The sequence below is a fragment of the Excalfactoria chinensis genome, chromosome 1 (genome assembly GCF_039878825.1).
Source record: "Excalfactoria chinensis isolate bCotChi1 chromosome 1, bCotChi1.hap2, whole genome shotgun sequence".
Lineage (NCBI taxonomy): Eukaryota > Metazoa > Chordata > Aves > Galliformes > Phasianidae > Excalfactoria > Excalfactoria chinensis.
This window is the reverse complement of record NC_092825.1, coordinates 53,948,603-53,965,096: the sequence shown is the minus strand read 5'-3', so window position 1 is coordinate 53,965,096 and position 16,494 is coordinate 53,948,603. Positions and strand designations below refer to the sequence as shown.

General features: G+C 46.9%; 1 protein-coding gene across 3 annotated transcripts in view; it reads left to right on the top strand.

Annotated features, from left to right (window-relative positions):
* DENND2A (DENN domain containing 2A) overlaps nucleotides 1-16,494 on the top strand; it is a 55,334-nt gene that overhangs the window by 3,495 nt on the left and 35,345 nt on the right. The window contains exons 1-2 of one of the 3 annotated variants that reach the window (XM_072345754.1): nucleotides 14,659-14,737; nucleotides 15,442-15,540. The exons of 1 other annotated variant lie outside the window; for it this stretch is intronic. In XM_072345754.1, the coding sequence (XP_072201855.1) occupies nucleotides 15,470-15,540 (71 nt within the window). In that variant the 5' untranslated portion in view covers nucleotides 14,659-14,737; nucleotides 15,442-15,469. Of the gene's footprint in view, nucleotides 1-14,658; nucleotides 14,738-15,441; nucleotides 15,541-16,494 lie in introns of those variants that run through there. One more of the 3 variants, XM_072345745.1, reaches the window with a different exon arrangement.

Here is a 16,494-nt window from a genome sequence, read left to right as displayed (position 1 = left end):
AAGAGCAGCCCCTGGCTTCTTTGTGCATTGCTGACACGTGGATGTGGGCACAGGTCATTCCTGGATGTGTGACAGAAGATGAGAGTAGAAGGCAAAAGGAAGGATGCTGAGCAACTACATTAGGTGTTGTTTGGCTCTGCAGTGCCTGAAGTGGGATCTGTGAATTCCAGCTAGGGCAGCAGTAAGGCAGATACTACTGCATGGGCAGTCGGAGGGGCACTGCTTTCTTTTTAACCATGCCATCCTTAAATGAAGCAGGTCTGGGCTCCTTTGTAAGTCAGTATCACTAATGCTGATGGAGGTTTGTTTCTTGCCGCAGAAGCTATCAATCTGGCTTGGAGGTGGTAGTAAGATAGGCTCTGTGCACAGATGCAGCCATCCCCGGCTATCCTCATTAGGCATCACAGTGTGTAATTGGGTTTGCTGAACAATCTGGTGTTTGAGGTGCTGATCTGGTTCAGATTTTGTCTTGGTTTGGTGTCTGTAGAAGACTGCATGGTGGAAAACCTTGGGGAAGCACTCAGCAGAGTCCCTCCTGGGGGCTGGCAACCTATTGGAAAGGCTTTCAGAGCACACGGGATTTACTGCTGTTTGTAGCCAGAATTGTTTTAAATAGCTAGGTACTCTGGGTTTTAACTGCTTTTCCCTTTAGGAATAAAGGTGGCAAAGTGTTTCTGTGATCCTTCCACATTTAAATGTTCTGTAGAATGCCCCCCATTTGTTAGGTCATTTAGGAGGCCGGGTAGGTCTGTGTGCAAGCTTCCATCCTTCCAGCACAGCCCTTTGGTTTCCAGCGCAGTGCATTGTTTCCTCGTGGGGAGTCAGAGCAGGACTGTGTGCAGCACAGCCTCACGTCTAATTGAAGATGGTGGGCTTTGAGCATACACTTAAAATTAAACACCTGCCTAGGTGTTTCCCTCATCACAAGTGGTCTCGCACACACAGTTGTATTCTGTTGGATCATTTTATATCAGCGATATCCTTGAACAGCACTTTCCTCTTCATATCCTGTGAGACTCCTTGCCAAGCTCTTGCTGACGAGGCACAGTCCTGCGAGCAGTTCAGGTGAGATGCTTTCACCGCCCTGGTATTTTGCTAGCCCTGCGAATAGGCACGCATCTGCAAATGATTAAATCAACCCATCAGGGTGTCATCTGGAGAGGAACAAGCGCTGAGCTTGCTTTGCAGGCGGAGGGGGGAGGATCAGGTCCCCCTCTGTATTTTCTGCTGCAAACTCTTCCCCTCTGCAGATGTGCAGCTGCCGGCGTTCCTTGCCAAAGGGAGCCGTGACTTACAGAGCTGGGAACATGCACACATCTGTTTGCAGAGGAGAGCGGGGAAGAGGCCTGCTTCTCCTGTCCTGGGGGATTATGTTCACATGATAGAGAGCGCCAATGTTCGTGGAAGGAAACGGCGAATTTCTCAGGGCAGCGCGAGGGCACTTCATAAATACGAGTTCTGTTGGTAGTGTCAGCCGTACAACACCTTCCTAAATTGAAAAGGAAAGAATTCCCAAAGACTTCTCAGACAGTTGGAGCTTTTTCTTTAAAAACACCAAGCCCCCCTGAAGATAGATCTGTATTCCGCACACAGGACTTGGTATTTCAGCTGCCAAACATGCTGTGAGCATAAGCTGCGTGTTTCCTTGTAGGTAAGAGTTGAGCCTCGGATCATCCAGAGCTCGTAGGGGCTCTTCAGAAATTAGCATCCGACCAAAACCGGAGCTGAGATATCTTTCACTGTCTGCTGAAGTCAGTGGGATCTTCTCCATGAATTCAGTGAGCTTGGGATCAGCGAGCTGTAACCGAGAATCTGTTTTTCCCTGCCTTGACATGTTGGGCTGTGTGCGTAGCAATTTGTGGCCCAGTTCTACAGGCATCCTGAAAAGAGATGTGTAAGGCATTGAACATTTTCCAGATGATGTAAGAAACCCCGATCTTGCTGGCAGCCCTTTTTCAGCTATGTCAAACTTGGAGAAAAGTTTCCTATTGGGAAATCAACACACGCTGTTGTTGGCTTTTTTGTTGTTGTTGTTTTGGGTTGGTTTTTTTCATCAGATTTTTCTTTTCCCTGAGATTTCTTTGAGTGACACCAAGTTGAAGACTTGCCTTGGTGTCACCTCTCACATAAAACAATCCTGTACTTGTGTTGGTGGAAGACACCGCCACTTCTTCTGTGCTAAAGCTTGTCCTGTCGGCGTCCTCATGTTTGTGCAGCAGGAAACCTTCCTGGTAGGATGACCGGTGGGAAACAAAGGTTTCCCCTATTAAATTCCTAAATCTCCCCATTAGAGAGAGGCACGTTTGGGCGTGTTTCAGGGAAAAACAAGGCTGCCTCTAAAAGCCTCACATTTTGTAAAACACTCAAGATTTGACAAGGTTACTGGTAAATATATTCTGGTCTATATATTGTTTAGTGTGCCATTTGCGTAATGCTTGCCTGCTGGGGGCAAAACTATTCTTCTCATCCAAAGGAATCTGGAAGCATTGTCTGAACAAAGGACTGCCCTGCAGGAGCGGTGAAGCACTTCAGCTCCAAGGGGCCATCACCACAGGAGCACAAATCCCAGCTTTTCTGTGCTTCATAGAATCATAGAATGGTTTGGGTTGGAAGGGACCTCAAGGATCAACAAGTCCCAAACCCCTTTAAGATCATGTTGTTCCAACCCCCTGCTATAGGCAAGGACACCTCCCTCTAGACCAGGTTGCTAAAAGCCCCATCCATCCTGGCTTTGAATGCCTCCAGGGAGGGTGTCTCTACAGCCTCTCCAGTCAACCTGTGCCAGTGTCTCACCACCCTCATAGTAAAGAATTTCTTCCTAATATCTAGTTTAAATTTGCCGTCTTCCAGTTTTTCTTTTGACCTGCTGGTCACACTTGTCTTGATGCAACCCAGGATACGGTTGGCCTTCTGTGCTTTGCACCAAACGTGCTGATGGTCCCAAACCCTCTGCTAATTCACACGCTGTTCAGCCCCCAACTCAGGTTGTTGGTTGTTTTATATGAACTTCAGATTCCATGTAAAGATACTTTCTGGAGCAGTCGAGCCTGATCTTGGACTACCTTAATTAAGAAATAGAAAGAAAAAAGACATCTTCAAAAAGGGGCTGGAAACAGTTCGTCACCAACCCGTTCTTTTTTTGCTGTAGGGCTTAAGTAGTTCAGCTGTCGTGCTGTTGCTCTTGCACATGTAACTCATTCTTTTTTAATTTGTGAACAGTGTTTTGCAATAGGGGAGGTTCTGGTCCTATTACCCATGAAATAGTTGAATGCAGAATTAAGCAGAAGATTGTATAATGCAAGTTTTCTTCAGCAGTCGCTTCAGTGTGTCAGCAGGACTTGGTGATAGGCTGATGAAGCCCAGCAGGATGTATCTGGATGAGGTCACCGGGAAAACAAATTCTGAAAGGAGAGCTAAAACCCTTCAGAATCCAGCTACATTTTGCTGGGAGATGAGCTTTTAAAATCAAGAACCTAACTCTGTATGCTCCCTTCAGCGTGCACCAAACACTTCCTTCAACCTCTGGTTCTCATTCTGGGCGCACTGTTATACATTCAGCTTCTCAAAAGCAGTTTCAGTTGATCTGAAACCATAAGAAATGTGTTCACCCAGCAAATGTATGCATGATTTCTTAGATATACATGAGAACTGTATTTTCAAGTACTGTGCACCTCGAATATTCCCTTTGCAAAGACACCTTCTTGCTGGCCTGTTTTACTGCTGAAATTTCCCTTCTGCCATGTTTTTCTTTTTAGTACAGATGGAACGAACCCACTAAGAGAAGCAGACGGCAGATTTTTATTAAGTAAACGCTATTCAGTATGAATGTTTGAATTATTACATGTGGAAGAGATGGGAAGAAGAATGCCTGCTCGAGTGCCAAACATTTTTCATACCAGCCAAAAAGTAAATCAAGTATAGCATTGCATAAGCTCTTCTAGTTGAAGGAAACGTATGGGGAATTTCCCCTAAAATGTTGAGTTTGGCCTTAGTTTGCCAGTAATGTCCACAGCCATTCTCTTTTCAGTAAATCTGGCTGTTATTGAAAGATCTGTGTTGTTCAGCCATGGATAACTGAAGCAACACCTCTGTATAAAGAAGGTGGTTCTGGAGAGGGATACCTCCCTAAGTGGCCAGTTAGTAGGGTATCTGATCTAGCGAGTGTGAAGGGAGATTCATGGGAGAGCCGCTTTCCTGGGCTGAGCCCTTCGAGCTGAATTTGTAAAGCTTATATTTTGGAGGGGCAAGGAAAATGGGAACTTCAGAGAGAAAGGAAAGACTGGATGTTGTGCTGAGGGACACGGTTTAGTGGGAGCTATTGGTAATAGGTGAACAGTTGGACTGGATGATCTTTTAGGTCTTTTCCAACCTTGGTGATTCTATGATTCTAAAGCTGTGGATCACTGGGGTATTAATGGCATTGCCCTGGGATGGCCACCTCTCTCCTAGTGCTGGTTATCTGCTTTGGGAGGCCTCATCTCTTGTCCTGCAGGAAATGTTTGGACTTCCTAATGCCACAGGGAAATCTATAGGACTTGTGTCCTCCAGTAGAGGCTTAATGGGCTGAGCTGAGGGAGCTTTGCTGGGGATTCTGTGGACCTGTGCATGTTGGTGAGGAGCAGAAACAAGGTGAAATGTTGGGGATGGGGTGCAGTACAAGCCACACCATGTTGGGACCACATCAGTGCCTTGAGCAGGGCTGATTTCACCTTGCATTGGTCTGGAACAGCAAATGTTTATGACTAAGGATGAAAAAGAATGATATTTACCAAATTGCACAAGGGATAGGGGCTTCTGCTAAGGTCTGGCTGCAGGAGACTCCTGCTTGGTATTTTGTTTTGGGTGCTGTAAAATATGCCTTTATGAAATGCATTCAGTGCTGGCTGCTCTGAAGAAATGTGCTTTTCCTGTGCACAATAAACAGCATTGGGGCCCCATCCAGGACAACACTGAAACATCTCGGGTGGAGTATGCCCTTGTGGTTACCCTGGAATACAAAACTTGGATGCACTTTCTCTGGGTTGGAAGCTTCTATTAGGAAAGCTCCGCTTCAGTCATGAGATAAGGGCTCAGTGGAGGAAGTTGTGCCCAGGTTCCCTGCTTGTGCTCCCCTATCAAACAGTTTGGTGCACGTGAAAGAGAGTAAACAGCAGAAATTAAAAGACTTTTAGAGTACATATTGCCTTTAGCACATCCCTTTGAGGAGAGTGCTGAACAAAATGTACCCGTCTGAGAAATCTCCAGATTCTGGGTTTTCTGCCATGGGAAACCAAGAAGATGCTTTCACTAATTTTCACTATTTGTTTGAACCCCGATCTCTCTGAAAGTGGGATAAATTTGGGAAGAAAATGTTTTCTTTTTCTGATAGCGCAGTGAAAATGTACACCATCCATCCATCAGTATTTGCCAGGGCAGACTTCCTGATGGACTGACTCCCTGATACCTTTCACTGAACTGCTGGAGTCTATTAGGCACTGCTGAACCACAGAGGAAGGAGGCCAGTGTGGATGTTAGCAATAGCATTGTTTTGTGTCCTGCAGTAGCAGACTTTCTTTACTGCTCACTTGCTGATCAGTTGGAGAGTTTTTAAAAGATGAAAGGCAATAAATAATCTACTGGAAAAACCGACTGCCTGAGGCAGGGGGGTTGGAACTTGTTGATCCTTGAGGTCCATTCCAACCCAAGCTTTTCTCTAACTATGTGAAAGGTGCTCAGTAATAGCGTTTCAAAAGGGAGAGAGTTTTGCAATTTTTTTGCTTGTTTGATGTTTTGCGAAGAAAATGAGAGTGAATTCTTTGTTTTGCTGTCACTGCTGACAGATGATCATCTGGTGGTGCAGGCTGGGAGGGACTGCAGGAGGTCTCTGTTCCAGCCGTCTTGCTAAAGCAGGCTCAGCTGGGTGTTCAGAGTAGGTATCTCATGTTGGGTCTTCAGAATAGTGCAGAGGCTGCAGTACTGTTCACATGCTTTATGATCCTCCTGGTGAAAAAACAAAACCCTTTTTCTTATGTCAGATCTCTGTCTTGTTTCCATTTGGGACTGGGATGTGCAGACAGCAGCCCAGCTGCCACTTGGACACGCTCAGGTGCATCACAGGGCCAGTCTCCCACTCTGCTGAGCTGCTGGGGCAGGAGGAAGCCCTTCAGACTGTGTCTGAACTAATGGTTCTTCTGGGAGCGCCTTCAACAGGACCATGCCCCATTATCTCAGTCATCTCCGTGGCAGCAAGTTCTGCTGGCTGAACCTGGCACTGAGCTGTGCAGACGTGTGGGCTGAGTGCCAGAGTCCTCAAGGTGTATCAGTGCATGAAGGTGCAGACAGATGTCTTCTTGGTTTTCCAGAGGTACTTAGGCAACTGGTGAGAAAGGAGTGAGTGTTTACGGGGGCAGCAAGCCGCACAGAGAGCAGCAGGGCAGAGGAGGAAGAGCTGCTCTCCCCCAGGATTTGGGGTTGGCTTTTCCCCCTTTTATTGGCCAGGAGCGCAGTGACCCAAGTAACCACAGGGCTGGGGCCAGCTCCCTCCCCCTGCTTCCTTTCCCTGGCAGGGAACAGGCGCTCAGATTTCCTCCGTAGCGCAGGCGGATGGGGATGGCGGCTCTCGGCTACATTCCTTTTGGTACAAAAGGAAAGGAAAAACTGCTCTCCATGCAGGCAGATGGCTGACTATTTCCTGGCAGCTCCACTGCACTGTCTTTTTCCTATTGTCCTGACACACACACACACACACACACAGAAAGCAGTTTTCCTCCTGGAAAAATAAATAAACTGGAGAGGTTGGTGGGTTGGTTTTTTCGGCCTGGGCTCTGCAAGGGAGGCTGAGCGGCGTGGTGGTGTGTGCTGTGCTGCACTTGGAAGGTCTCAGTAAGAAATGAGATGTGCAGTAAGCAGATCTGCGTTTGCAATGCCTTAGGTATGCAGGAGGGAGGCGAGGGAAAGTGGGCTCTCCAGAACCAAAAGGCAATCCCCAGGAGGCTCTCTGAGCTGGGATGGTGATGCTTAGAGGTAAGCTGAGGGCAGGTCGCGGGTTTGGGAAGCTGTGAGGTCTGCTGGAGCACACAGCTGGTGCTCCAAGGCCAGGGTGGTGGGTGCTGCAGGAAGCTGTGTGCTGGACCCTCCTCAGGAGGGGAAGCAGTCAGCATCCTGCAGGGTGAAGGCCACCGAAGGAGAGATTCGCTGAGGCTCAGTTTATCTTCCCAAATGATAACTTATTTTGGAAGAATTGTGAGTTCTTCATTTTAATGTTCTCATTTCCTTTCCCAATGTGAGACAATTTGTCTTCCTGCCAGGAAACTCTTTGCAGAGTTGCTCCTTGAAGGGACCTCTTTGGATCTCGCTTGTGCTAGAATATCAGAGGTTATCTCACCGCGCTGAAGATTAACTCCAAGTGTGGTTCATGGTCTGAGTACTCTATTTTAGGGGCAGGTTGTTTCCTAGGCTCGAATGTTTGAGTTTCTTACAAGCTTAACAGTAACTCCGAGTTCTTTCCAGTTCTTTTAACACTAGAAGTGATCTACTGTCATAGTAAGACTGGTGTATTTGTAATATTTGTAGCATTCCAATCATAGGAATGAAAGAAGCTACACCAGTTGGCTACACTGGTAGAAATGTGCTATGCCAATAGAGTGTGGGCTTTGTTGGAGATGGTGCCAGTTCTACTGTATCCGTTAGGAATCCTGCTCGTCCTTGTGGCTGATGGGCTGTTCTGCTGGCAGGTCTTTGCTAGTGTAAATCTGGTCCATATTTCTGTTGCTTTATTCCATATCGACTGTGGTTGTCTTGTATGTGGGTAATTTCAAAGCCAAAGAAAACAGGTACAGAGTGCTGACTGCACTGATGTCATCAGCAAGCTTGCGTTTGCTTCAGGAACACAGGATACACCACTAATGTCTTATTCAGCCTTGTCTTAAGGTAATTGAATTTTCATTTGTGAGGCTGTAAAGCAAGAGTAAATAAGTTCAGCCTGGAGAAGAGAAGGTTCTGAGAAGACCTGATAGTGGCCTTTCGGTATCTAAAGGGGGCTGTAAGAAAGAAGGGGACAGACTCCTTAGGAGGGTCTGTTGTGATAGAGCAAGTGGAAATGATTTCAGAGTAAAAGAGGAGATTTAGACTGGATATAAGAAGAAAAAAAGAATTTATCATAGGGTTGGTGAGGCACTGGCACAGGTTGCCTACACAGGTGGTGGATTCCCCATCTCTGAGGACACTCAAGGTCAGACTGGAGGGACTCTGAGCACCTCATGTAGATGTGGGTGTCCCTGTTTGTTGCAGGGGAGTTGAACCAGATGGTCTTTAAGGGTACCTTCAAACTCAGACAATGTGATTTGATGATTATCCCTCTTTGAAATGGGCTGAGTGATTCCACCATCTTCACAGACGCGCTTATGAGAAACCTGAAGTGTTCAGAGGTGGGCTTGTATTGTCAAGACCTGGCACAGCAGAGTCATCTTCTACTCCTGCCTCCACCTCCCAGGGTCTTGGTTTCTCCATCTGGATTTTTTTGTTTGTTCATGATTTCACTGCGGAAAGCTGAGTCCGGAACATGTCATTCCACTAAACACTGTAATTAGAATTAATTTTAGGAGCTAGAATGGCAATCATAGAATCATTAATAAAGTTGTAAAAGACCACTGAGATCATCTAGTCCAGCTGCCAGCCCATCCCCACCACACCTCTTAACCGTGTCCTTCAGTGCCATATCTGCATGTTTCCTGGACATCCCCAGGGACAGTGACTCCACCACCTCTGTGGGCTAAATGCCAGATGAATCTCTTCCTTTCCTTGTGTAGGGAACCTGCTGTAGGAGTAAGGATGTCTCTAAGCAGCAATACAAACCATTCTTGCCACCAGAAGAAATAACATAATTTACCTTTTATACATCCAAGGCTTGACTAAATATATGAATTAGAGCTGCTGTCTTGCTAGGCATGGTTCTGTCCCATCCTACCACTACCTCTGGAAGTGCTGTGTTTCCAGCTGAGGGTGTGGTTGTCTGCAGGGAACTGGATGTTGAATTCCCTTTGAGCTGCTGAGCTTTTCTTCTGTTTGTTATGTGTTTAAAGGGAGGAACAAAGGGAAAATAAGACAATGGGAAGTGTGGGACAAGCTTAATAATAGTGGGTGCAACTGGCCCCACCTTGAATAGAGCACAATTCATATTGTCAGACTGTTTTCAATTTCTGCCTTTAGGTCAATTGTATCATTTCAATCTGCTGTTTCCCTTCTGAGTATTTGTCTGTGGCTGAATTGCTTTCAAGCCTGCAACCAAAATGTTTCAGCTGTTTTAGGGAATGAAGCTATGGAATAAAAAATGTACTACTTTCTCTGCATTATAAGTACATCAGAATTTTCTTTTGCTAAGATCGATCCTATGCTTTTTAACAGAAGTGCAGCCTGTAGGTGAGGGATGCTGTTTGGATCAGGAATGCATCCTATGCCACTCTGTCAACTGAAATTTCCCGGGCTCTGTGGGAGGAAGAAGATTTCAGCTTGCACATGTGGCACCGAGGGACATGGTTCAGTGATGGGACTCACTAGGTTGTGTTGATGACTGGACTTAGTGATCTTGACGGTGTTATCCAGCCTAGATGATTCTGTGATTCTATGTTCAGATATTTTTTCTCATTTTTTGGTAGCAGAAATCTCCAGTGATTACGTGGAAATCTCCAGTTCTCTGTGACAGGCAGGTGACACTTGTGCTATCCCTGTGGAGCATCACCTACCTTCTTCAGCAAAGGGCTGGTGAATGGAAACAGTGGGTAGGAGGTGAGAGTAGTTCTGCTGCTTTACTACAGAAGAAGGATGCTTTACTACAGAACAAGGACAGCCTATGGATGCACTTAAGACTCGGGGTGACCCACAAACATTACCCACAGCAGCTCCTGCTGGCTCCCCTCTTTTCACTGCCAAGGGTTAGCTTCATTTCAGAGCAGAGTCTTGTTCCAGTGCAGCTGCAGCAGTGATCCTATAATGAAATCCCAACCTAGGAGTTGTATGGTAATGGATATATAGCATCTCCATTTCAGGGCCAAAAGTTGTCCTCTTAACCAAAGGTACAAAATACGTTGCTGTGATTTAGTAGGACGTCCATGTAAATCTCAGTCCAGAAATGGTGGAGTAGACTGGCAGTTACTTCTTTCTTCTGTGCCATCAATTATCCCTCTGGCACTATAACAGAAAAGAGGTGGAAACCACTTATTTGCTGGTATCCAGGAAAGGTGAAGCCTGGATCAGAAAGGAAGGAAAAAAGCCCTGATCTTAGTCAAAGGCAGTGACTTAGGCATAAAGGTGCCATCATTCTGCTTCTAAAGAAATGTGGGCTATGCTTTGCATGCCTGAATATACAGTGGGAAATAGTCATGAGAATAAGGAGAAGAGCAGAGACTGCTGATAGTGAGCAAGATCAACATAAGATTAGTAGAAACTGAGACCCAAGAGAGTTTAACCATGGCTGTATGTCCAAGTGGACAGCTAGGGAGCAGAGTCTGGTGTTGAGTGCACAAGGAAGATGGTGAGGAACAAGGGCCTAGCTGGAGAACATGAGAGAACTAAAGTAGGAGATGACCAGAGTAGGTCTTTGAAAGACAAGACAAGCTTAATGGTAGAATCGGAGAATCATGGAATGGTTTGGGTTGTTGGGGATCTTGAAGATCATCTAGTCCCAACCCCTACTAGGTCAGGCTGCCTATGACCCCCATAGCTGCTTTCTTCCAAACCCAGCACAGAGCCTATGATTCCTGAAACTTCTGATACGTACATACAGATCCCAGCAGTGTCTATCCTACCATCTTCCTGGAGCTGCTCTTACCTTGGCTCTTCCACTGTGTCAGGTGGCAGAGATCTGTGTGGGCCAGAACACGGAGCCATTTTGGTAACTCCATGCCAGTTCTACTCTGATGCCACACTGTCAGAACTCAGTGTTTTGTTTCAGTTAGCCTTTAAAACAAGCAAACCTGGAGCTGAAACTTCATACAGTTTCTGAATGTAGTTCCCGTATGTGTCAAGCTGAGCACTTGGGTGCCACATTTGCATTTGTCTGAGTGGTTCCTGTTGTGTCCTCCATGCCAGCCATGTGAGACCATGTTGCTGGCAGCCAAAGGAGGAGCAGGGGTCCAGGGCAAAAGAGAAGTAGGACAGTTCTTTTCACCATAGCAATCTATTGAATCAGGTCAGTGACATATAAGCATGTAGAGTTTGCTTTGTGGGCTTAGAAGGGGGAAGAAAACCAGTAGAATTGCATGATAAAATGAAGGACATACCATAACAGTGCTTCTCTGTGCGCAGTCTGAATGCCAACACTGCCAGCTTCTGCGTTCCTTGAACTGCAGCACTGGCCCTCTGACATGAGGGTGCTGCACACGAGGGGCTGTGGTACTGCTGTTCCTTTGGGGGTTTAAAAAATAGTTTGTTTTTACACATGGGATTCTCCTGACTCCCATGTAAGCACTGTGGTAAGTTATCATAGTTCAAAGGGAACAGTTAGGACAGAGTGAGGCAAGAGGGGTAGGAAACTATGTGGGATCCAGCTCTGAAATGTCCTCTAAAATGTACTGTAGGAGTGTATCACTTCCCAGTCACTGGGCCTTCATGTTTATGTTTACATGACTTTATCCAATTTCTTCTCTTTTTTTTTTTTCTTCTTTCTTTTTTTATTTTAATAAATGGCTTGAGCCTGGCAACCCACAGTTAGGATCCCATTGTGAGTATGACGACCCAGCGATCCTGCTGTTAGTGTCTTCAGTCCCTTGCAGAGGTAGAGCTGCTGCTGGGGACTTCACATGGCTCTGTGCACAGCCTGGAGATGCTGCTTGGTGCTGGGACCACGCACAGGGCGCGCTCAGTGGCCCCGTGTGTGTGTGTGTTCGTGCACAAGAGCGCATTTCCAAGCTCGCTTCTTCTCCCAAAGGGAAATAGGCTCCAAACAGGGTGAGGGCTGGGGGAGGGTGAGTGTAAGGCTTTAACTCTTGGCGTAGCCTTACGATTTTCCTGTTAGTGTTTTGTCTTCTTGGCATCCTTCCTGTTCTTTATATATATACATTATATATTGTTGTCACATTGTTCCTCCATGTATGTTGCATCCTTTGTTCTGCAGAGCGCTGGGTTGGGAGCATTGCCTGCAGGCTGTTTGGCTGCTGCGATTCATGGGCTCAAACACAGAAGTCGTCAAAGTAAATGGAGAGGATATTTCAGTGAGCACCAAGGGGTAGAAAATGTGCGTGGGCTTTAAATGCAGCATGGCTTTATTCCTCTTGGACCAGAGCTTGACCAGCTGCGGGTCGCTTCTGGGGATGTGAAGCCTCATTGTTTGCATGCACCACTGTGGTGGCTGCGATCCCAGCTACAGGCTCAGATCCTATTTCTATGTGAGGTGCGGTATAATTGCGACGTGGCCTGCAGCACACAGCAAGGGTGATACCCATCCCCAAACCACAAGCCCTGCTGAGGTACACTTCTTTCTTTCCCTATAAAGGAAATAGGAGAATAGGGAGGCCTGGAAAGCTCACCATGACCATTGCCTGACCTTATTGAAGACAAGACTATGTGTGTGACCCGTGTGCAGGCTGCGTACATTTCTGGTGAGGCAAGCTGCAGGGTATTGGGTGCTTCCTAGGAAGTTTAGCTCATATCCCAGTGGAAGACCCCTCTGCCCTTTGAGGGTAGGAGCACGTCTACTGTCAGTGCTTCTTTTTCTCTCCCAATTACTTTGGAATTATGGTGTCCAGTGCTATGTGCCAGATGGGCACACTCCTGACTTGCCTTTTGATCAGAAGTGGAGAAGAAGGCATCTGGAAGGGGGGGGTGGGGGGGAGGAAAACTTAAATTAGCAGAAAGCCTAACAGCTATTGCTGGAGACAGATGATTACAGCTCATTTCAAGGCTGCTTCCTGCATGCCAATGATAGATCAGTAAACAAACGCCTCTTTGCAAACACAAAGCAGGCAGGAACTCTGTTTAGAAGAGAGAGGTCGGTGTAGGTCTCACTCCGCTCAGTGGCAGGAAGCCCTATCACATGGCCCTGGGAAACATGAGGCTGGCTATGCGGAGAAGCTTCTGCTGGGAGCTTCACATCCTTCCCAGAGCCTGCCAGCAGGTTTGGGAGCTCCCTCCTTCCTCCTCTGCCCTTCCTTCCCCAGTTTAATTTTGAGACAGTATCAGATGATGGCTTTGTTCCCCCAACAATGAGGATTACCAAATGAATTGCAGCGATGGGGCTCTGTAAATGGGTCTTGGCATCTTCTCTCCCCTTTTATGGCCTGGCTGCTGTGGGATCTACATGCTAGGAACGTGGCTCTGGGCTGTGGCTGCCACGGGTCTGTGCTTTGCATTGCATGGCAGAAGTTTGCATGTGGTACATGCAGAAAGCAGCAATGGGTCAAGAGGGACCTGCTTGGTGCATGCCAGTTCTCCTCAGGTCATCTGCAGCCTGGACTCAGCTCTGCCTGAATGATCAATCTGAGCAGAGATATGGAAGGTGGGAGAAATAGGAGCTCCCCTTGCCCTTTGCAATGACCTGCCATGCTAGCTCAGGGGGCCAGTGGAGCCAAACCTGGGGAGGAGGTTTACCCTTCATTTCCCACCGAAGGTGATTTTCCATTGCTGCTCTCCCAGTTTCCTCCTGTCAGGCTTTGGGAGTGTCTGTGGGTCAGGTCTGCAAGATGGTTCTGGTGGCCTGGTTAACAAACTAAAGTCTCAGCCCCATCCCCTTTGCATCTCATTTGGGCTTAAGAGTGTCCCCATGCTAATTTTCTGACCTTGGAGCTAATCAGGAGGTACCTCATTTCTGCTCTTTTGTTCCAGAGTTGGTTTTTTTTCTCTTCACGTCTTCCAAGGTGTTTGGATATGTACACCTGGTGGTTGTGGTCATATTGCAGCATCTGATGCTTGGTTGCTTAGGAGGCTCCTGGCCTCAGTCCCTGGAGGTGTTGAAGACCAGGCTGGATGGGGCCCTGAGTAGCCTGATCTAGTACATGTTCTAGCAACTAGCAATCCTGCCTGCAGCAGAGGGTTGGAACTGAGTCACCTTTGAGGCAAAACTTGGAGAGGGGCTGTACATCCACTGCCTGCTGTTGGGAGGTTTCTTACTGCTATTGGCAGTGCCTGGGCATGTTGATCAGTGACCCAGTGGTGCGGCACCAGGGCACTGTAAGGAAGCTGTAGGCCAAGTGCTACCCAGCCTCAGTTGCTGCTTTACAGGAATCTGCTCTGGTTGCCTGGGTGAGTCATCCTTTGGACAGGGACACAGGCAACCATTAGTTTTCCATTATTCGCAATGCATAACAGTTAATGGAGGGATGAATAGATTTTGTTTCTCAGGCTGGTAAATTTTCTTGACAATTTTGCAAGGCTGCTCTGTGTCTAGAAGTGAAATGGGTTTTTGTTCCAGTTCCTAATGAGGAAGAGAAGCCAAGGGGTTTATTGTCTGGGGAAAGAGAGTCTGCTAAATGGTTAGCCATGAGCTGCCCTGAATGTGTACACACTGAGTTGACCCAGAGTTCACTCCTCATCTTAGGAACGCTGCCAGTGTGGGATAAAGGGAGGGAGAGAAAACTGGGAACAAACAAGACTGATATTTTCTTTCTCTCTGCCCAAAGTACTCAAACAGTGGGAATGAGAGATTCTTTTGTTCTTCAGTGTTGTCGGTATGCTTCTTTTAAAAGCTTCGAGAACCGACTACACTTCCTGAGACACTCAGTCTTATTGCTGGATGCTGGGCATGGCAGGGTGGCATTAGGCAGAGCAGGTGAGTGGATAGACTGGGGAAGCCACAGATATTTCAAGCATGATGTGTGAGATGGAGGTAGAGAGGGGACCAGCAGCCTGTTAAGGCCCACCGGAGGGCACACTGCAACATAACGATCAAGGAACGACTGGATGTTGTATTGAGGGCCATGGTTTAGTGGGAGCTATTGGTAATAGGTGAACTGTTGGACTGGATGATCTTGTAGGTCTTTTCCAACCTTGGTGATTCTATGATTCTATGGTTGTGTAACCAAGTGCTTCAGTGCATTGTCTCTTGGTCGTAAAATGTTGAAGGGGTTGTTGTGAAGAGCTTGAAGAGCTTACAAGGCCTTAGCACAATTCTTACTAAAATAATTGTTGTTTTCTTGTTCTGTGAGGAGAAAAAGCCTAAATCCTCTGAGATTCTGTCAATAATAAGAGCATTCACAAAGCATGCTGTGTATTCAGATCACGGTACTGCAGCTGATAGTCAAAGATTGTTCTTGTTATCAAAATCTGTCATCTCTTCTCTGAGCTTCTGAGGGCTGGTGTTGTCACCCTTCTTCCTGTTCTGCAGATGGTAAAACTGAGGCTGTCCTCTAGGAGCTTTCCTATTTTGCTCCTGTTCATTCTCCTGGACTTCAGGAAGAGATGTGTGTGTGTTTGTTTGCGGCAGGAGAGAAGAGCGGAGCACAGAATGATGGCTCTTTCTTGTGTCGTCTGCAGGTGAGCTGCTGCCCAGCTGTGTGCTGACATGATGACAGCTAGCAAAGTGGCCGATGCGAGCAGCAGGTCTGAGAGCGGTGTCTGCAAGTCTGCTGAGAGGTGGGAGCTTTTCAGATTACAGTGCTGGGGTGTTTTGCTTTCGTTTGTTATCCCCAATAGAAAGAAAATCAAAAGAAGAAAATAGTCTTTCAGCTTAACGCCGCCCCTCTCTACTCACGTTAGATCACACCCCTGTATGTCTCAGGTGGTTTCATTGCCATCTCAGGGTTGTCATGTTGTGTTTTTAACATCCTGTCAATGATAATATCCTAGAGGCACAGTGCTAAAAGAGATCTGCCCCAGGGCAAAACCTTTCTGTTGATGATACCCCAGCTGCACTTGAAATCTTCAGCATGGAGACTCCTCAGAGAAGCCTTACTGTCACCACCCCTAACAGGCTTCTCCTGGTGTCCAGCCTTTGTTTCTAGTGCACAGTCCAGCCACCAGTGTCACAGCCAAGCCTTGCTCCCAGGGAAAGTGCCAGTTCTTGCCCCAAGCATGAAGTTGTCATTGAGACAGCCAGGAGTTAAATATCTGAGAGGCTAAGGAAGAACAGCATCTGGCTCAGGTCCTCCTGCTCAGAAACCCATCCCAGACTCAATTTGCACTACAACGGAGCCTGTAATGGCTGCCAGCATTGCTTAGCTCCAGGACAGCATGAGGCCTGCCAGCACTTGGTATCTAAGTGGATGTTCTTAGCAAGTGCTTAAGCTCTGGAAAAGGTGCGTTGATGCATTTAGGTTAACAGCAATTTACAAAGTTGAATCTCAGTGTTGGTACTGTCCTTAAATGGGACTTGTGGTAAAAGCTTGCATCTCTGTAACTACCTTGTGTTGTGTTGGTATTCCTTTCCAAGCCCAAGCATTGCTAAGCATTGGAAAGTACTTCTATTCAAAAGTATTTAGTGTTGGAGTAACTATTTGTCTGTCCAGCTGGAACTTTACAGTGTTGTTATAATAGCACGTATTGAAAAGAAAAGAAAAGCACTTGGAGGTCTCCCAGATTAGAGATATT